The following is a 22,167-nucleotide window of genomic DNA, read 5'->3' on the forward strand; positions in this document are numbered from 1 at the left end:
GGTTTGCCTCTAAAAAGATCAGGTCCAGAGAAATCTAGCTTTACCCTTGTACAGTATTAAAAGCTGCTAAATCATATCCACCAATGTGGATTTGGGCACATGTAGTAAATCACACAGAACTACTACGGCAACTATAAATCCGGCAAATTAGCAGTTACTTAAAAAAAAAAGGCAAAGACACATTTCACAAGCGTGAGGTATTTTAAAAACTGGAAATTGCACAGAGCCTTTTTCAATTATAGTTGAAATACTTAAAGCTATACTGTAAAGTTTTATCAAACACAAAGTCAAAAATACCCCTTAACCAGAGGAAAAGAGACATTAATATGCCTTGGCACTACCAGTGTTAATTAAGGAGCCGCTCATAGGGTGGGAAGTAAAAATATGCATATTTTAGGTTTGCCTTAAGCAAAACAGTAAAAATGGCAGGAACCCCCAGGCTCTTGTTTCGAATCCTTCTCTCTTAGCATTGTCCCCTTGTAATGTATTCAGAGCTCTTCATTTCCAACCCCTTTCCTACTGAATAAACCTTGGTAGGATTTTATAATCATGTACCATTTCTTCCAGTGATATCTGCCTTGAAAAGCAATATTCAATCAAGTCAAGAAACATGAGATACTTTTTCTTTGGACACATTGTCTTTCTGGTCCCTTTTGCAACCTATGGCTGAGGCCGGAATTAGAAGAGGGATTGAGAGAATGGTTTGGGAGTCAGAAAGACTTTGATTCAAAGCCAAGCTATGCCAACTGCTGAGGCTAGAAAACTGTCCTAAGCTCTTAGCATGTCAGGAGGCTCAGTGGGCCAGTGCAGTCTAGAGTCTCTATGTACAGCTCTGTTAGAACCAGGCCCGGCCCATTCTAAGTGTTCATAATTATTATGACTTCTTTCTCTCTGTATTGTCTATTTTGTGAATTTGGAAACTCAGGTGTGCTGAAAGCTACTTACCAAAAAGTGAAGTCACTCAGTCATGTCTGATTCTTTGCAACCCCATGGACTGTTATCCTGCCTGGCTCCTCCATCCATGGGATTCTCCAGGCAAGAATACTGGAGTGGGTTGCCGTTTCCTTCTCCAGGGGATCTTCCTGACCCAGGGATTGAACCCGGGTCTCCCACATTGCTTGCAGGCAGACTCTTTACCGTCTGAGCTGCCAGGGAAATCCCTACTTACCAAAAGAAAGCACTTAAACTGTCTGAAAGAACAGCAATCTAGTAAAACCTACTGAGCTTGGCACTATATGTATATATATATATATATCTCACACATACACACACACATACATATACACATGCTTCCCTGGTGGCTCATTAGTAAAGAACCAGCCTGCCAATGCAGGAGATGAAAGTTTGATAGCTGGGTCAGGAAGATCCTCTGGAAAAGGCAATGACAACCCATTCCAGTATTCTTGCCTGGGAAATCCCATGGATGGAGCGGCCAGGCAGGCTACAGTCTATGGGGTTGCAAAGAGTTGGACACGACTGAGCAACTAAAGAACAACACTTTCTCTCTTTATATATATAGGGTAGCTTGAGAACACTTATAAGTTGATTCATCATATTTTCTTTAATTCTAGTCCTCCCCCCCCATCACTATTGTAGCTACCCCAGAATCTGGGAATTACTCTGTATTTTCCATCATCTTTGCTGTAATAAAGTGTATCACAACTGATCATCTGGGCAAAATGAAATCATTAAGCTAAGATCACTAGGATGAGATTTCCTTAGATGTGACCAGATTTGATGGGCATGTGACAACATGATAAAATTTTATCCATAGATTACTGTAATAAACTGTTCAGACCAAATTTACAGGGTTAATGTATTTAGATATACTCTATTCTCAGGAGTTGTCCTTGACATAGTAGTCTATATCTTGCTCAAGTTCCATGAGATAGAACCTGACAGTATTAACTGACTCTAGTCTGCTTTTATCTTCAATGACTGAGATTTTTTTCAAATTTGATCAAATTCCTGATCAAGGACTAACACAGTATTATCTAAGAATAAGTGTATTAATCAGAGGTTTGAAACAAGAAGAGTTCATTTTTAAAAATCCCATTATACCTAGAAATAAGGCAGACAGACAAAACCCAAGACAAGTATGACAGTGACTAGTTTTAACCATCCAAAAAGCATGCTAAGATTAGAAAGGTTTTAGAAGTGAGGAACTCTGGTCTCCAGGAATAGTACCATTGGGAAAAGTGTGTTTCAATTTTCGAAAATATACAGTAAAATATCAAACTTTCACTGTCTGTGGTCAGCAAAAAGCTGTAACAGTCTCAAAGAGAATCATAATTTTAAGCTTTGTGTGTCCTGCCTTGAGTCCCTTGTGAGTAGTTAGACTTGGCCTTAAATTCTCCCAGTAAATTTATCTTGTTGGCCTATTTTTCACTTCCTGGCATGCACTGCTATACACTCTTGCTGTATTTGATCCTATGGTCTCCTCTATTACAATGACAGAAACTACAGAATCATTTCTGTAAAGTCCCAGCACTCATACACAAAAGTTCATGGCAGAACTATTCACAATAGCCATTCAGTGGAAACAACTCAAATGTCCATCAACTACCAAATGAATGTTTTAGAATGTAGTATTTCCATATGATAGAATATCACTCAGTAATAAAAAAGAATGAAGTGCTAATACATGCTGTAAACAATGCTAGTGGCGATGATGGAATTCCAGCTGAGCTATTTAAAATCCTTAAAAATGACGCTGTTAAAGTGCTGCACTCAGTAAGTAAACAGATTTGTCAACACTTGGCAGTGGACAAAGGATTGGAAAAGGTCAGTTTTCATTCCAACTGCAAAGAAGGCAATGCCAAAGAATGTTCAAACTACCATACTACCATACAATTGCGCTCATTTCACATGCTAACAAGGTTATGCTAAAAACCCTTCAAGCTAGGTTTCAGCAGGAACTGAGAAGTTCTAGATGTACAAGCTGGGTTTAGAAAAGGCAGAGGAAACAGAGATCAAATTGGCAACATTTGCTGGATCATGGAGAAAGCAAGAGGATTCCAAAAAACATCTACTTCTTCTTTACTGACTACCCTAAAGCCTTTGACTGTGTGGATCACAACAAAACTGTGGAAAATTCTAAAAGAGATGAGACTACCAAAACACCTTACCTGTCTCCCGAGAAACCTGGATATGGATCAGGTTAGAATCAGACATGAACAACTAACTGCAAATTGGGAAAGGAGTATGCAAATTGGCTGCATATTGTCACCCTACTTATTTAACGTCTATGCAGAGTGCATCATGTGAAATGCCAGGCTGGATAAAGCTCAAGCTGGAATCAAGATTGCTTGGAGAAATATCAAGAACCTCAGATATGCAGATGACACCACTGTAATGGCAGAAAGTAAAGAGGAACTAAAGAGCCTCTTCATGAAGATGAAAGAGGAGAGTGAAAAAGCTGGCTTGAAACTCAACATTCAAAAAATGAAGATCATGGCATCTGCTCCAATCACTTCATGGTAAATAGAAGGTGATAAAATGGAAACAGGGACAGATTTTATTTTCCTGGGCTCCAGAATCACTGTGGACAGTGACTGCAGTCATGAAATTAAAAGACAGCTGCTCCTCACAAGGAAAGCTATGACAAACCTAGACAGTGTATTATAAAGCTGAGACATTACTTTGCCAACAAAAGGTCTACATAGTCAAAGCTATGGTTTTTCCAGGAGTCATGTATGGATGTGAGAGTCAGACCATAAAGAAGGCTGAGTGTCGAAGAATTGATGCTTTAGAACTGTGGTGCTAGAGAAGCCTCTTGAGAGTCCTCTGGACTGCAAGGAGATCAAATAAGTCAATCCTAAAGGCAATGAACCCTGAATGTTCATTGGAAGGACTGATGCTGATGCTGACACTCAAATACTTAGGCCACATGATGCGAAGAGCCAACTCATTGGAAAAGATGTTGATGCTGGGAAAGATTGAGGACAAAAGAAGAGGGAGGCAGAGGATGAGATGGTTGGATAGCATCATTGACTCAATGGACAAGAGTTTGAACAAACTCTGGGAGAAAAGAGAGGACAGATGAGCCTGATGTGGTTCAGTCCATGGGGTAGCAAAGAGTCGGACACAACTTAGCAATTGAACTAATACATGTTCTAACGTAAGAGTCCCTTGAAAATATTATGCTACATGAAAGAAGTCAGTTACAAATGACCCCCTATTATATGATTCCATTTATATGAAATGTCCAGAATAAACAAATCCATGCAGACAAAGTCTGCATGTCTAGGGCTGGAGTGTGGTTGTCTTGGAAGAAATGGAGAGTGACTGAAAATTGGTATGGGGTTTCTTTTTGGGGTGAGGAAATTGTTGTAAAGTTGGTTATGTGATGATGATGGTTACACAATTCTGTGAATATACTAATAATTAGGGACTTACACACTTTAAATGGGTTAATTTTATGGTATGTGAATTATATCTTGGTAAAGCTCTTATAAAAAATAAGTTCTAAATTCAAAATTCTACTTCTCATAGAACAAAAGATATTTCCCCAATGAAATCAATAATTTTCTAGTGTTCTCTCCTACTATGGAGAAATCAACTTTAAACCATGTACCTAAGAGAAATATGGTGTGTACATGCCTACAGAATTAACTATGCAGACAGGTCTAAGGATTTTCAGACAATGAATTTAAAAGAGAGACCCAAAATAATCCCAGGAAATGTTCAAGTCTGGGTTAACCTAAACAACTTCAATGTTTTCAGTTGAATGGAAAATGACACAAGGGACCACCCACAGAATGGGAGAAAATATTGCAAACAAAGTGACTAACAAGGGATTAACCTCCAAAATATACAAACAGCTCATGTAGCTCTATGTCAACAAACAAACAACCTAATCAAAAAATGGGCAGAAGATCTAAATAGACATTTCTCCAAAGAAGGCATACAGATGGCCAAAAGGCACATGAAAAGATGCTCAACACCACTAATTATCAGAGAAATGCAAATCTAAACTACAGCAAGGCTATCACCTCACACTGCTCAGAATGGCCATCATCAAAAGGTCTACAAACAATAAATGTTGGAGAGGATGTGGAGAAAAGGGAACCCTCCTACACTATTGGTGGGAATGTAAATTGATACAGCCACTATGAAAACCAGTATGGAGAGTCCTTAAAAAACTAGAGTTACCATATGATCCAGCAATCCCACTCCTGGTCATATATCCACAGGAAACTTTAATTCGAAAAGACACATGTGCCCCAATGTTCACTGAAGCACTATTTACAATAGCCAAGACATGGAAATAACCTAAATGTCCACCAACAAATGAATGGATAAAGAAGATGTGGTACACATATACAGTGGAATACTACTCAGCCATTAAGAATGAAATAATGCCACTTGCAGCAACATGGATGGACCTAGAGATGATCATACAAAGTGAAGTAAGTCAGAGAAAGACAAATACCATATGATATCTCTTACATGGGAAATCTAAAAAAGATGATGCAAATGAACTTAAAAAACAGAAATAGAGTTACAGATGCAGAAACCAATAGTTTATAGTTACCAGGGAAGGAAAGGGAGGAGAGGGATAATTGGGACTGATATACACACACACAACTTTATATAAAACAGGTAATGGGCAGATTTTTACCATTTGAGCCACCAGGGAAGCCATCATGGAGTGCTACTCAGCAATACAAAGAAGTGACTACTTACTATATATGAAACAGATAACTAATAAGGACCTACTGTATAGCACAGGGAACTCTACTCACACTCTGGAATGACCTGTAAGATAAAATAATCTAAAAAAGAGTGCATATATGTATATGTGAAACTGATTCATTTTGCTGTACAGAGGAGATTAACACAATATTGTAAATCAACTATATGCCAATCAAAATTAAAAACGAGAAAATAAATAGGTTTATTAAAGATTGGGGGCAAAGAACAATAACATATGACATGAGAAAAACAAAGAAGACAGCTGAAAACCGGCCAAAAAATCTGGCAGGGCACAAGAAAAGTCCAAAGTGCATTTATCCATTCCTTTAATGAACATGTATTTCTACACCCAGCACTACAGAGAGAAAGATAAGTGAGACACAGTCCCTGGCCATTCAACAGCTCAGCTTCTAGTGTGTGGGATACTGTTTAGTTTCCTGTAGACAAACCTTATACTACTGGGAAAAGGGGCTGTGAATTATGCTCAGTGTTTAAGCTAAGAATAGAGGTTATTTCTATCCTTGAAACAGTCACTTGGAGTTACTCAGAAATTATAGAAAAAGAATCATATGGATTTACCTATAAACTGTAGTTAGCAGACAGAGTGGTACCAAAAGGTAACCCAGGACTTGAAGATACAGAACTTAAATTATAAACAAAGCAGGGGGAAAAAAGGGGAGGGTTTGATAATCTGCAGAAGTCATCCAAGTATATAATTAATACAAAGCAGGAAACCATTTCTAACTTTGCTACTGGTGGAGAACTGGGCATAGCCAGTTACAATCCAGTATACCAGGAGGACCTTGGTCTTCTTTCCACATAAGCTCTCCTCCTAGGAGGACCCTGTCCTCTCTCTAGGCTTCCACCTCCTCCAAGCCCATTACCTCACCTCCCTCACCCATTACTTCTCACCTCAATCTAGACTTCTAGCCTCCAGACCTGTCTTTCCCACAGTCTCCTGGATGTCTCCATTAGCCACGGGTACCATGAGCTTAACCTTGCTACGTACCAAGCCGTGCAAGGTTGACAGGTTCGTTTATCCTTCCTCTAACATTTCAGTGCCAGAAAAGGAATCAGCTTCCTCATGTAGCATTATACAGGACTGTATTTTGCGAACCTGTGCACAAAGGAGCCTGCCAGGCTCCTCTGTCCATGGGATTTCCCAGGCAAGAATGCTGGAGTGAGTTGCCATTTCCTTCAACACGTTCAAAATTTATACCTCAATATGTCATTGAGATGAATGTTACACCTGCATACCTGCTAATATCTTCCCACGTGTTGGTAATATACTTTTGTACCACAACCCAGGAGAGGCCTCAAGTAACAACTAACCTTTGCATCTAACAACTTAGAAAGCAACAATCCAACAGTAATCATTGTAGAAGCCAAAGTTCCTGTCTTTGGTGCACATGTTTCAAGAGTCAATCAGCTAACAACAATTAAGAACTCCATATAGCAAATTAATTTTGTCAAGTTCTTGGTGGAATTTCTTTTTGCTGGTTCGATTGCAAAGCCAGGTCACTCCCATTGGGATGTTCTGTAAAAGCCCTCATATAATTATAGAATCTTATGGGAGATAATTCAATACCTATCTTAGAATTTTCTAGACTAAATCATTTTGGTCTCTGGGGTTGTAGGACTTCCCTACTGGAAAAAATCAGAAGTTACTTTTGTGAGAAAAATCCAGGCTCTGTTTGCAGAGACATGAGTACAGACCTGTAGTTCTTACCAAAGTGACTTCCACAGAACACTACAACTGGGCTGATGTCAAGGATGTGTAACCAACACTGGGTTTAAACAAAGATAATCATGTTTCTTTACTTCTTTCATCCAACAATGAGAGAGAGAGAAATCATTGTTTCCTCTTAGCCCCCTGACTACAGAGAACCTGAAACCAAATTTGAAGCTCAATTATATCAACTAAGCTAATCCCTACTATGTTCACTGATTTACTATTTCTACTATAGGAATCTTACTGCTATGCTTTTTTTTTAAAATCCTCTTTGGAAAGTGAATACATAAAAGCAATATAGGAAATTTCCACTTGAATCTCCTGGGGCAAACAACAGTACGCTCAGTACATAGTTATTTTTCTCTATCCATTGACCTTGGCTGCTTAGTAGCTTTTCTTGTATGTTCTATGGTTTTTGTTTACTTGTCATGTCCCAGTTCCCTAGAGAAAAAATTCATGCTGCCCCATTCCTCGTTCTCTCATCTTCCCTGGCCTCATTCATTCAGTGACCTTCCCATTTCTTCAGCCCTTCTTCACTTGCGTAAGGGATCCTTGGTTAAGAAACTGGCCATCTTTCAACAAACTGTTGCACTGTCCTTCTGCCAGTCTCCATGGCTTTAGCTCCCCGCCTATAATCATTTTTCTCCATCATCTTCTCCTCAAAAAGCCCTCACTGCTCAACTGCTTATAGGATAAATACAAACTCCTTTGTCTGACATATAAAACCCTTTCAACAGTGACCTCCAGCTACCATTCCACTACTCTCTTGTTCTTTTCTTCCTGTGCTCTGAACACACATAACTCACGGTGTCAATAGACTGGAAGGCTATCCTTACTCCTCCTCTCAGCCTGGAAAACTCTGATTCAGCCTTTATCTTCACCTTCCTTTGTGAAGGTCTCTCTAGTCCCTCAGACAGAACTGAGCCCTCCGTGCTCCCAGAGCACTTACAATACTGGGTTTTACTTAGTTGTTTACATTTTAAGGTCTTTTTTTTATTACATTTTGAGCTCCAAGAGAGTAAGAATCAAGGCTTATCCCTTTTTGTAGTCTTGGCATTTTGAAAAACACATTAAGTATTCACTAACTATCTGATGAGCTGCGTGGAATGATATCCTCAGGCTTGGAATATAACTAAATAAAGTTAAGACTACAGTCAGTTCAACTGTAGCACGATGGTCTGGTAATAAAAGCTACAAGAAGGATGAGGGTCTTCATGGAGGATCTAAAAGGGGAACTGGCTTGTAAGAACTTCAGCTTTTATCCAGTCTGTTCTAGGAAGACAATAGCTATACTGGTAAATCATGAATACTGTTATCACTGGGGGGTCACTTAGGTTTTTCTCTGAGATGAAGCAATCCTTGCTGTTGTTCAGTCACTTAAGTCGTGTCTGACTCTTTTGTGACCCCATGGACTGTAGCCCGCCAGGCTCCTCTGTCCATGGGACTTTCCAGGCAAGAATACTAGAGTGGGTTGCCATTTCCTTCTCCAGGGGATCTTCCCAACCTAAGGACTGAACCAGTGTCTCCTGCATTGGCAGGCGGGTTCTTTACTGCTGAGCAACCAGGGAAGCCCAAAGCAATCCTTATGCCTATCTAATTTCCTGTGCCAAGGTCTAAGCTTAGCAGTTTTACTTTTGCTATCATTTCCAAGATATCTAAGACACAAGACCCTAAAATGGAGTGATACCTTCAATCTTTAAAAAACATATATTTCCCACTTAAACAAAATGAGTATTTGCACCTAAAACTTCATGCTGTTGTCCATCAACAGATGAATGGATAAAGAAGATGTGGCACATACACACATAATGGAACATTACCCAGCCATAAAAAAGAATGAAATAATGCCATTTGCAACAACATGGATGGACCTAGAGATTATCACACTAAATGAAGTCAGACAAAGACTAATATATCACTTATACATGGAATTTAAGAAACAGTACAAATGAACTTATTTACAGAACAGAAACAGACTCACAGACATAGAAACCAAACCTATAGTTACCAAAAGGGAACAGGGGGAGGGATAAAGTACAGTTTGGGAGTAACAGATACTACCATATATAAAATAAACAACAAGGATTTACTGTATAGCATAGGGAACTATATACAGTATCTTGTGATAACCTATAATGGCAAATAATTGAAAAAAAAGTACACACATACACACATACTTGAATTACTTTGCTGTACACCTGAAACACAATATTGTAAATCATCTATACTTCAATTTCATTATTTATTTTTCCATTTACTTTTATTAGTTGGAGGCTAATTACTTTACAATAATCAGCAGACGAATGGATATACTTCAATTATAAAAAAAGCCTAGAATCTAAGTTAAATAGTCTGTTTACAGAGGATTATAATATGCACATTAAAACCATCTTTTTTGTGAAAAAGAAAATTTTCTTCAAAAAAAAAACTCAGGCTGCTCCCCCAAAAGGTTGAGGGTCACATTAACACATTTAGTGTAACAAGACAGTTAAAAAGAGGGAGAGCTCAGATAAAGGAGGAAATAAATTGTCATTTGACGTCATTCATCCACATCCATGAATGGGATAGGATGAGCTGGTCCCCCGTTGAGCTTTGATTAACTCGGGATCAACTGAAGGAACCTTGGGTTACTGGGTTACTTAGTTGAAAACTGAGCCTCTGAACCATGGTGACCCCGCCCCATGCAACTGTCCTCCCAGCCTGAGGCAAGCTTATTAAATGCATGTATGTCCTTCAGCTTCTCTTGCCATGAAAGATATTGGTGGTCTGATGTATGTGGGAAAACTAGCTCCCTTTGTCTTAAAAGGTTCTGGAGCCCTTTGTTTTGGGGGCTCCAAGTGGCATGAGGCCCCAATATCATTAAATGTCTCATATACTGCTCTTTCCTGCCCAATCCAACTTATAAAACTGTAAAGACCAGCTATGAGAATCAGAATCTACCAATGATGTCTACCAGACAGTGACCATGCACTGTTACCTTCCTCACCCTTGTTCCTTACCCAGACTTCGTCACCTACAACAGCATTTTCAGAGGTGCTCCTGATTGGGTTTCCCTGTTGGCTCAGATGGTAAAGAATCTGCCTGCAGTACAGGAGACCCAGGTTCAATTCCTGGGTTGAGAAGATCCCCTGGAGAAGGAAGTGGCAACCCACTCCAGTATTCCCGCCTGGAGAATCCCACAGAGAGAGGAGCCCAGTGGGCTACTGTCCACAGGGTCATAAAGAGTCCGACATGACTGAGCGACTAACACTTTCACTTCTCTTGTTCAAAACCAGGCCTCCTCCTGTGTCCTTGTGCCTCTTTCCCTCCTGTCTCCTCTGGGAAAAACTCTCTTCCCCTTTTCTTCTGGCATATTCCTCCAGCAAGTGTAAAGTGATTAGGGATCTTTAAGTAGAACAAAAAGACCAAATGAACACTGCACGGCCCCCTGTGAAATAATCCCAACCACTGATTACAAATATTTGCATATGTAGAGAGCTGGGAGAAAGACAGCCAGAGGACAAGGCTGGAAAAAGATTCACTTTTCTCTACATGTCTTTGGATTTCCCATAATGTGCATGAATTACTTACTAAAATAATAAAAGGAATTATATAAACATTTTAGTGTTTACATCTTCTAGAGTTCTACCAAGCCCAGTGTTCTCCTTCTGCCATGTGCTCCCTGGGTAGATAAATTTACCCTCAGTCTCAACCACCAGTTGTGAGCTGCTGACTCACAGATCTCTTCTCTCTGGCCCACACCCCTCCTGCAAGCTTCACAGTTTTACTTCTCCCTGTCACACATTTTTCCACGGGTATGTCACGAGTAAGGCTTCCCAGGTGGCTCAGTGGAAAAGAATCTGCCTGCCAATACAGGAGACGAAGGTTCAATTCCTGGATCGGGAAGATCCCCTGGAGAAGGGAATGGCAACCCACTCCAGTATTCTTGCCTGGAGAATTCCATGGACGGGGGGCCTGGCAGGCTACAGTCCATGGGGTCACAAAGAGCCGGACATGACTTAGCAACTCAACAAACAACATCACCAGAACCTCAAACTCGACATCTTCTGCACCCCATTCACCATCTTCCAGTGACTCAACCTTGAGGAAGGGCTTCTATAAATCCTGCTGAATCGAAGGGCAAACTCTCAGTTCATCAGTAGACAGCTCCTCGTGAGTTGTCAGTCCCAGCTGATGATCCTTGTTGTGCCTCGGCCAGAACTGAAGCTCGTTTCTTCCCTCCCCAGATCCATCTAACCAGCCAGCCACACAGCTCCACCCCTCCCCCAAAATATCCCTCACCCCTTTTCTATTACCTTCCTGTAGGCCCTTATCATCTCTTTCCTGGGCTTCCATGCTCCCTGCCAATATGACTCCTTCTTCCAGGATTGTGCTTTTCAAAGTCCTCACCCCCTCCCACCCCCATCCACACACAGCTGACAAGTCATGCATATAAGTCTAACAGGATCAATCCTGGCTCACCCCGGGGTGGGGGGGGGGCGTGCAGGAGGCCCCTACTCCTCAGCAGCTCATCACATCTTTGTCTGTCCCCACCTGGCCTTGCTGACCTGTCTGGCTTCATCTCGTCTCATTCCCTGCCTTGTTACAGAAAATACACCACAGTTTACAGTTGCCAAACATCCCGTGCTGCTCCCCCCACCACGACATCTCTGTGGTGGAATGCCCACTCCTGACCCCCTTTAGCTTCATCTTGGCCATCTCCTCACCATCATATGAGCCTTGCACAAAGACCTAAGGAAGGAACATGGAATAAAGGTGTCCTAAGACTGTAAAGATTGAAAACCACCAGATTCTGACCCAGTCATCACGTCATTTGTAAGGGAAAGCAACAGGATTATGATCGCCAGCTAGTTTAATTCAGTGGTGTATGTAACCAATCTTGAATTTCTCTGAATATAACTAACAATCTTACATAGCCATTGGAGGAATGAAAAGGATCAAGGGAATACTCACATTTAGGCTGCATAATGACTGGCCGCCCAACAACAAAATATATGAAAGGTTCTGAGTAGGTACTAGAAGTCCAGATTCCCCTGGCGTCATATAACATCTACTAACCATTTTAATTAACTGTAGATTTCGCAGTGAATCTGGTTAGTATTTACCCTCCTTTTAGACTTGGGAACAATCTAATCAATTTGACGTGCAGGCAGCAGAATGACAACGAGGCTTTGTCTTTCACAGTGGTTACCTTTTCCATTGCCAGGGTCATACCTAGAATCTCACAGCAAGTCTGAGTTCATTTAGACAGTGCAGAGAAAAATACCTCGGAATTTGACACTACAGATTTAAGCCAGGAGATTGCAGGCTTTCATCTATGCATGAAAAAAAGCAAACTTTGAGTTGGCAATGCCAAAGACACACACACAGTGGAGCAAATTCTCAGCATCCAACTGGGCTCAACCAAAGAGGTGAATCAGAATTATCTGTGGTATGAGGGAGTGACATTATGCAGAAGTGAAACATTACAGACTGTAAAAGTCACTAGTCACCCAAATTTATGAGAGATGCTATTGAGAAAATTCTGAGTCAGACTTAGCTTCTGCTCAGAGCTTTCACCTTATCTTTGTGGCATAAGCCACGAATCAGAGAATGCTGGGGGGGAGGGTGGAGACAGGCAGGGTTTAGGATTTGGAAAATGAATTTTGAGCATTCTAAATTTATGACAAAGCAATGCTTGGGGCTCATCAAAGACGTTTAAAAAGGGGAAGTATTCTGAAAGGCAAGTAGAAGAAAAGCTTCCAAAAGGCTTTTCTCTATGAAATTAGGTTTTAAGAAGAGTTTTCACCAAACTACATATAAGAGGGTAACAATGAAAACAGATTCATCTTCATTTCCATTCATTTATTTATTAATTTATTCAACAAATATTTATTGAATGCTATGTGCAACAACTGGGAGAAATGGAATTGTAAAGACAGAGATAAGATACCCCCAGGACACTTCCTAATTAGCCATTTTCTGTTTTCCAAGGTGATGGTGGGGAGGTGTCATGAATAAGAATAACAGAATTCAGTAACATATCTAGTCAGGGATGGAGATGTTCAAGCCTCCTTCCTTTGCTGTCCTTTGGAGATAAGCCCTTGCTACAGAATAAAGGAACACAAAGTACCCATAGACATATGTCCAAAGGACCCAAGACACTCTCAGTTTTCAATATCCTTTCCCATTTGCTCAAAATGTGTGCTTGTATTTGTTCAATTATGCAGCCAATTTGACTAGGGAAATACAGCCAGCTTGGCGGGCAACTAATGACTTCCTGGGTTCTCTCAGAGGAAGGACAGGAAATGGTGAATTACAGGCTCCTTAAGCAACACTGAAGTCAGATCATGAAGACAAAGCCATGGCTCTTTGAAGCTCTTTGAGAAGAAGTGCAAGAAGACAGGAGACGCTAGAGCAAAGAAAACCAGAGGCTACTTTCAGGAGGGGAGCTCAGCAGAGCAGCAGTTCCTGACCTTTTTGGTACCAGGGACTGAGTTGGTGGAAGATAGTTTTTGCACAGACCAGGGGTGCGTGGGGGTGGTTTTGGAATGATTCAAGCGCTTTTGCTGCCACTGATCTGACAGGAGGTAATGGTCCACGGCCCAGAGGTTGGGGACCCTAGCTATAGACACATTTCTTTGGGATTGGTATGAAGTAAAGACATGACAAAGCAGAGAAAGAAGGAAGCTCATCCTGACCTTTAGTTGAGGGTCAAGATAACTTACAGAAACACCGGCACCAACACCAGATTCATTTCGGATTTCTGAGCAGCCCTGGAATATTTTCTTTTTTCTTTCTTTCAGAGAACTAACCATTTCATTTTAAGGGAATGGCCTTGGATACCTTATGTGATGCTTTTGAATTGTGGGGCCGGAGAAGACTTTTGAGAATCCCTTGAACAGCAAGGAGATCAAACCAGTCAATCCTAAAGGAAATCAGTCCTGAATATTCATTGGAAGGACTGATGCTGAAGTTCCAATGCTTTGGCCACCTGATGCGAAGAGCTGACTCTCTGGAAAAGACCCTGATGCTAGGAAAGACTGAGGGCAGGAGGAGAAGGGGGCGGCGGAGGATGAGATGCTTAGAAAGTATCACCAACTCAGTGGACATGAATTTAAGCAAACTCCAGGAGAAAGTATCACCAACTCAATGGACATGAATTTAAGCAAACTCTAGGAGATAGTGACAGACAGGGAGGCCTGGCATGCTGCAGTCCATGGGGTTGCAAAGAGTCAGACATAACTTAGCAACTGAACAACAACAACAAATTAGATGTCTTTCGGGGTAAAGTGGTTATCACTGTACCACAGGTAGATGGACAGGTTTATTCATGTGTAGTCCTGAAAATATTCCCTCCAGTATAGGTACCTTCCATGGAATGTGCTACAATTCTGCGTAAATGATACTTATATAAGATGATTCTTCTTTATGCTAGGGCGCAAGGCAGAGTTGACTATTCTGAGTCAGAAAATCTGGATCTGAAGTTGGTTCTGCCACTGACTGTCTGAAATTTAGGTCAAGCCATTTGAACCCCTCTGAACCTGCATTTTCTTATCAATCTTCTACATAGCACTTTTAGGAAGATGAAATAACCCAAAATGCATTATAGTGCTCTGAAAATAATGAAATGCTAATTCAAATGATAGTTTTAGTACTCTTCACCAACACTCTTTGGCTTGGTTGTAATGGTATGGAGGGAAGGTGCAGCAGTAATAAAACAGAACTCTTGACCAATGAAATAGAAAGACATAGAGCACAATGGACATTCACATAGTAGAAAAATATTCTTAGCCCTGGGTAACATTGAATTCTATTTATAATACTGATACCAGCTTTTCTTCCTAGTTGACTTTGATTCCTAAAATAATTAAAGACTTAACATAAATGAATACTAATGATACTCAATACAGTAGAGGGCGAGGTTTTATCTACCATGATATTCACTGTCAGTTTTACATATAAAGCCCCAAATAATGTTACCATTAAAACCAACAGAATGCTCAGTATTACCTCGGGAATGGTACCTGTGTGATCTCTTCTCTGTATTCTTAACTCAGGCTTTTACCAAAACTTTCCGGAGAACCCAATAAATAGTCACACTGTGCTAAGCACGATAGGGGACATTAACATAGATTAAGACACAGTCCTTATTCCAAAGGCATTCACTGTCTCCATTAGAGAGAGGTGGGGTGGGGAGGGTGGTGGCGGGTAGCAGATAAAAAAGCTAACTGAAACGAAGTTCATGGAGAAAGATCCAAGGCATTATGAGGATCTAGACAAATGACAGATTACTTCCAAATGCAGGGACCGATTAGTACAGTGATAGCCACTTTACCCTGAAAGACATCTAATTTGTTGTTGTTGTTCAGTCACTAAGTCATGTCCGACTTTTTGCGACCCCATGGACTAGACAAACGACAGATTACTTCCAAATGCAGCCCCATCTGCTAGGGGCTCGGTGGGGAAAATCATTCAGAGCAACGGTGTGGAGGATGGCAGCGAGGCTGAGAAGCAAGTTTGAGCTGAACCCTGAAAGTGCATGAGAGTAGGATGCATTCAGAAACAGTAGTTACAATAGCACAGCCAGAATCTAGGTACACAAGATGACGATGGTGTAAAAAACCAGGTCAAGAGAAAATTGTGGAAGGCTGAAAATGTCCAGCTGAGAAGCTAGGTTTTTTTAAAAGATGCAGAAATCCAGTCAAGGAAGAATGCCGTGATGGCTCTTGGCACTGGGAAGATGCACAACTACCATCAGTATGGAGGAGGTACTGGGGGGTGAGAGAGACCAGAGGCAAGCCGACCAGATAAAGAGCTCTGGCCACAGGTCAGAGGTACTGAGAACTACACAGAGGCCTGGGGCAGCAGCAAGCAATGGATGAATGGCAGTTCGCCTTTTCATCTTGAGGTGACACAGTCCCCAAGGGCACTTGGTTCTCAGACATACTGTGTTGCCAAGATGAAGAGGTCTTCATGCCTTGGGCTAAACCAAAGACATGAAAGTACTCAAGTCCCACAAATTTGAGCCACTGCTCCTTTAGAGACCTGCCTGGTGGCATCTGTCTAAAGAAGGCACACTGAGTTAGAAGTGACCACGTGCAAAAGCCTTTCTTAAGCAAGGGCCCTGTGATGTCATACACACAACATAAAAGCAAAGTCCAATGATTCACATCATCCTGATGCCACACAACATGCCAAACCTTTACATCTTTGTCCTCTGTGGAGTCATGAAAAGAAAATTTTCTTGACTTTTATAATTTCTTGCCTTTTCCCATGAACATCTTTTTCAAGTGATGACTGACAGCTAGAATTATCTCACTAATCTGCTAGGATGGTGAGCATAAATGATTTCTGTATTGGATGATGGAAAATAAAGATGAACTAATTCATCCCCAAATATGACCAGTGAGCCTACTTTCTTAAATGCTTTAAGATAGGTAATATGGCCAAACACATGTACAAATTGTATCATCAGAAAATTAAATGACCTACTTTGTTCTTAAACTCTATTCTCAAATATGAGATCAAAGCCTCTAAAATACATGCAGCAAATCAAATACCACCACGAGCATTCATTTATTTAATACCTAATGTATGAATTCTTACTTATGCTATTGCGTTCATTTTCTTCTTTCAGATGACAAAAAAGAGACTCGGTAAATGGAGCTAAACAGATTACTGGAGAAAACAGTTAGACATAGAATGACTCTAAGTGAAGATTCCTGGCACTTTTCTATGTGTGCAAGTGTATGCGCTCTGCATCCCAATGACAAAGCTAGAAAGAAAACTCACCTGTTTTCTTCCTCAAGATCAGCTAGGATTCTCTCTAGCTCCCCTCTTTCCTCACTCTCTAAGGAAATCAAGATCTGGGCAGGACTACGAGGCTGGCTCAGGGGGGAGTCCTGGTTCAAACTTTGGCAGTAATGCTGGATTAACAAATGTTCATCATCTCTGGAAAATAAAATCAAAGGTTTTGGTTTTTTCCCCCCTTATTTTGCTTTGGGGGGCAGGGACTCAGGCGTCTACTTTAAAATTGAAACAGTTATTTGCTCTTAACAATTAATTAGACCCTTTTCCCTGCTTTTAAAGGCATTTTTATACTCTTGAAGTTGTGGTTCTACCCTCCTATTGGTGACAGTTCCAAGGGTTTCTTGCTCAGATTTTCCATCGAATCTGGGTGGTCAATTTACATGAGTAAGTCAATGGCTTGAATTTCTTAACCCCACTGAAGCAGGATGGTAACAATAATGAAACTATACATTAAATGACTATTTCATTCAATTATTGTTTAGCTAGAAAAACAAAAATCAGCAGAAAAAAAAAAGAGCCATTAATGTGACTAATTAAAAGAGGACTGAACAACTCATTCCTTAGAGCAGCTTAGAACAAAGAGGCCAAAGGCTTGTATTTTGGGAGGCAGCTGCCATCTTTCTTTATATCCAGGGATTCTCTCATACACAGGAGAAATTATTTTCTAAATGCACTGCTCATAACTCCTGAAAAGCCTGTGTACCTCTGAGTTACAAGAAATTCATCCTGTTCTTAATGAGAGGCTAAAACCCTTTGTTTCTGGCTAGACATCAGTAAGATGATACGTTAACATTTCTCTCTCCACACCTGTTTGATTTCCTTTTCTCATCTCTGACTCTGAGCTGAAAAAATTTCAGATACTTGGGGAAAAAATCCTCCTAATTTAAATGATCTTGGTCCATCAGGTCAGATAACTGGTTGGTAAGTTAAAATTAAAATAATGACTGGGTGTTAAAAATAAACATGTAAGTTAAGTCAACCCATCTACCAAACCTCTTCCCCTGACCTGACCCTAAGATTTCATGTTATTCCCAAACAACACTGAGTCATAATGGATACTATGCCTTCAGAATAAGCTACAGCTAAATTTTGCTTAAAAATAAGCCAAACGCAGTTTGACCAGCTAATCTGTTAGCCCTTATCCCAAATTCTGAAGGTGTATTGTGAGAACTTCCCATGTTTAATTACAACAGATAGTTATAATTCAACTTCTCTTACTGTTCCCTTGGGCAGTCAAGGAATGGCAGCCATTCTTACATAGATACAACTGGAATCACTGTGAATGTACTATAGTTTCTAACATTCAAATCAGTGATCCAAAGAGCCAAATCATTCAGGTTGCTTACATTTAGTTGATTCTTTGTTTATGTATCTTTCTGTCAAAGTAGTTTATATATTAATACTATTAATACTTTCCTCCACAGCTCAGAAAGAGAATGTACCACAGTTATATTCGCGGGCAAAGGCTTTTTTGTTTAGTATAACTATGAATGGCTGAGTGTTGACTCTATTATCACCTTGATCACCTTTACGTACCAGAGGAGATGACTTATTCTCATGTCTGCTATAACCAGTTATGTATAAATGCTACTTGGGTACTATTTTCTTCAGTCTCATCCTTATACAGGCTGTTTCTCATTTGACTGTGACTGTGGGTTGCCACACCAAGTACATGTGATAAATTTACCATTTTCCCTTTGCCTAGATTCTCTATGACAAAATGGTGAGACATCCGTAACCTAGGAAACTAACGCCATCATTGTACCTTGACTAGATTTCATCTCTGTAAGTTGTCTATTCAGTTATCAGTTTGTCCTCCATACAAGCTTCTTAATCTGCTCCATCCACCTCAGGGTCTCGGTTCATGGCAGGATTCCTCAGTGCTCCTTATGGTCAATACTATCCTTACTCTGTAATGAAGCCTCTGTTCCCCTGCCATCGCTGTGTTCTCTGCCACTCTGAGCACCACTCTCTCGCCTTCTTTAAATTGGACAGGCCTGGAGTATCATCCCACTACAAAACCGTGACCTCAACTTGTACTTCCTCTTCTTAAACCCTTCACAAGACTGCTTCAGTTTGTTTAGCTCATGAAGATGCTCAATCGCAAAAAAAAAAAAAAAAAAAAAAGCTAGCTAGGTTCTCTACAGAAAAATGCCCATCTAGCTACCCCATGGGAATACCAGTGTAGCTATTCCAAGATGATAGTTCTACTGCCCATGGATGGAGCCATCACTTGAAAAATGAACATCCAGTCCCTTTAAAAGTCCCTCAGGTTTGGGCAAAGAGTAAACATTTCATACAGTTTTGGTGTTTGAGACCCTGCAATTTGTGGTAGTACAGCACTGAATGAGGGGAAGGCAAAATGTCTGGGAACATTTGTGCCACAGTTTAGAGGAGCTCATTCTGTGTTGGGTTGTCAAGAGTTAAAGAAAAAAAAAGCCAATGAGCGTCTCCCAGAAAGATCCAATGAATATAAATGCTAATTCCTATCTTCTGTGCTACCCTATGTCTAAATCCCTCTAAGCAATTTCATGGTCAGGCACATTTTGTAAAAAGAGACAGGATACTTACATGCTCTCATTAGGAGAGATGCTATCATTTAGATAAGATCCACTGCTGTTTTCCATTTCTGCTAGCCTGATAAAAAACGTAAAAGCTCATTAAAACTTCTGTGACTTCTTAGACTCTATTCAAGACCTAATCGAACATTCCTGAAAACTAAAGGATAAACCATGTCAAGAGGAGAAAGGAATCCTTCATATTTAAAGGATGTGTGTGTTGGCCTAGCTGTTTGAGGTGAGTGGTGGACCCCAGCTAGTTAAGCTGCTTTACATTTATGCTATAAATTACAAGAGAAGTTGCATTCTTTTTCTCTCCACAGGTTGATCTTCCTTTCGCTGAGAAGAGGCCCCTGTTTTCATGGGACAAGCTTCCTTAACAACAAACACACTCCATAGCTTCCACTACCCCATGTGTTTTTTAAGACAATTAAAGCTTTCCACTGATGACAGAATAATACATAGCTAGTTAGTACATCCCATGGTTGATAAACACGTTCAGCAGTTAAAATATTGATAAAAGATAATTCACAGTCAGCTCTCTACACATTCTACCACCAATTTTTACCTTTAAAAACCTCCTTCACCTCAAACAATAATAATCTTTTTACAACTTGAAAGTTAACCAAACTCTTAACAGATGTACTTAACAGGCATATTTTACAATTAGCAATTTAGTTCTTAGATATAAAAGTTACCTCGAACACAAAGAATGTGAGACAGAAAGGTCCAAGGATTAGGAAAAGTAATGATTCTCTTCTTTACACCACATTTTGTCAAATACACACAGAAATCTAAGCCAATGCTTTCTTTTATATTCTGCATATAACACAGTATCATTTCTTCATATACTTAATGTCTGGTCTAGCAGTTTTCTAAGAAGGGTAGACGATTTCTAAGTCAACTGATTAAACGTGCTCAGTATATAGAACATAACAAGGCTCTCAAAATGTTTAAAGGCCGGGGTTAGGGCAGATCGTTCTGGACTGAAGCTCTCATTGGTGTTCAAAAACAACATGCAGTTGGAACGGCATGCACGTTAGAGGGCAAGGTGATTAGTAGAAATCAGACAAGATTGGGGAAAAAAGAAAAGATTTGTTTAAAATCATTATAGGTTAGCTTTCCTTGGTTAGTTACTTCAATCAATATTTGCCTGGCATTCAACTAGTCTCATACCTGCTAGCATAATGTTCAATGCGTGAATGAGTATCATCGTGTGAAAGCTGAGGGGACGAGGCAGGCCTATAAGGCAGAAAATGTGATTAGTCACAGATACCACCCATTGATGGAGAAAAACCCACCCCACAGTTCTGTTACATACATGGCTTAGAATGCTTTCAGCCTAAAACTATGAATCAGGTACACATCTGCTTGTCTCTATATCTTAGAGAGATCATCAAGTATTGACAATCTAGGTTTGACAGATGATTGGTCATACTTCTGCTTTTCTCAAAAGCCACAAGGAGGGATCGCAAACTTCTCTGGCAAGTTTTAATGATAGAAAAGGTCAAGGAGACAGTCTCTACCTGACATTCAGTCTTCCTATCTTGTCATGTCTCATTGTTTACAGTTCTGAAATTGTGTTAGCAGTATACGATTTAAAACTTCACACAGTTTACACCTGTGCCATTTTTAGCTGCCTTCTTATTGAAGGAAAACTGTACATTTGCCTAGTACATTTGCAGTCAATGATTTTAGCTCTGGAGAGGCCACTGCAGTCTGTGACCAAGACTCCATGTATCAAGAAGTCTTGGTCTGTGCAATTTTGTAAAGAAGGAATATATCTACCACATTAGCAGTGGGACTGTACTGCTACTTGGTAGAGTAAAACTGAACGGCCCCAAATTACAACAGGATGCTTTAAAAAAAGAACTACTAACTTCAATAGAATGTCACAGTACCTGACATATTTCTTATTAGGGATACTGTGTGCTAATGTAGAGAGTGAAAATTGAGAGGAGGATTAGCATTCATAGTCTATTTACTTTGTGGGTAAAAAAAAAAACCCTATGTTTTTGGCTTCACAGATGAACAGTTTGGTAGGGTTGACATGTTTTCACCTTTTCATACCTGATTTATTAATTGTCCTTGAAGTTTTTATAGTATCTTTTAGATTAACCTTAGGAAAAAAACTCATCTGTTCTGAAAACCAGTTTGGGCTTGTGCTTTTTTTGTTTTCACTGGAATCGGACAAAAAGGTCTCTTCCATTTCTCTCCTGACACAGAATGCCCTTAGGTAAAGGCATGAGTCCAAAAGTTGACAGTGATCTATTCAGTAAGGACTGGTTTAGTCCAGTGTCTAAGCAGCAATCAAGAACTTGTTCAGAACACTAAGAAGAATATGTTTTTTCTTACAGTTAAAAAAAAAAGAAAGAAAAATGTGTAGTT

At 40.2% G+C, this 22,167-nt stretch overlaps 1 protein-coding gene across 4 annotated transcripts in view; it reads right to left on the bottom strand.

Annotated features, from left to right (window-relative positions):
* Positions 1-22,167, bottom strand: part of DMD (dystrophin) — a 2,163,935-nt gene that overhangs the window by 42,943 nt on the left and 2,098,825 nt on the right. For all 4 annotated transcript variants that reach the window (XM_065915496.1, XM_065915495.1, XM_065915498.1 and 1 more), the window contains 3 exons: positions 20,956-21,021; positions 19,793-19,858; positions 17,204-17,362 (listed from right to left, as the gene is read on the bottom strand). In XM_065915496.1, coding sequence (XP_065771568.1) covers positions 17,204-17,362; positions 19,793-19,858; positions 20,956-21,021 — 291 coding nt within the window. The remainder of the gene's footprint in view (positions 1-17,203; positions 17,363-19,792; positions 19,859-20,955; positions 21,022-22,167) is intronic.

Source organism: Muntiacus reevesi, chromosome X, assembly GCF_963930625.1.
Source record: "Muntiacus reevesi chromosome X, mMunRee1.1, whole genome shotgun sequence".
Classification (NCBI taxonomy): Eukaryota; Metazoa; Chordata; class Mammalia; order Artiodactyla; family Cervidae; genus Muntiacus; species Muntiacus reevesi.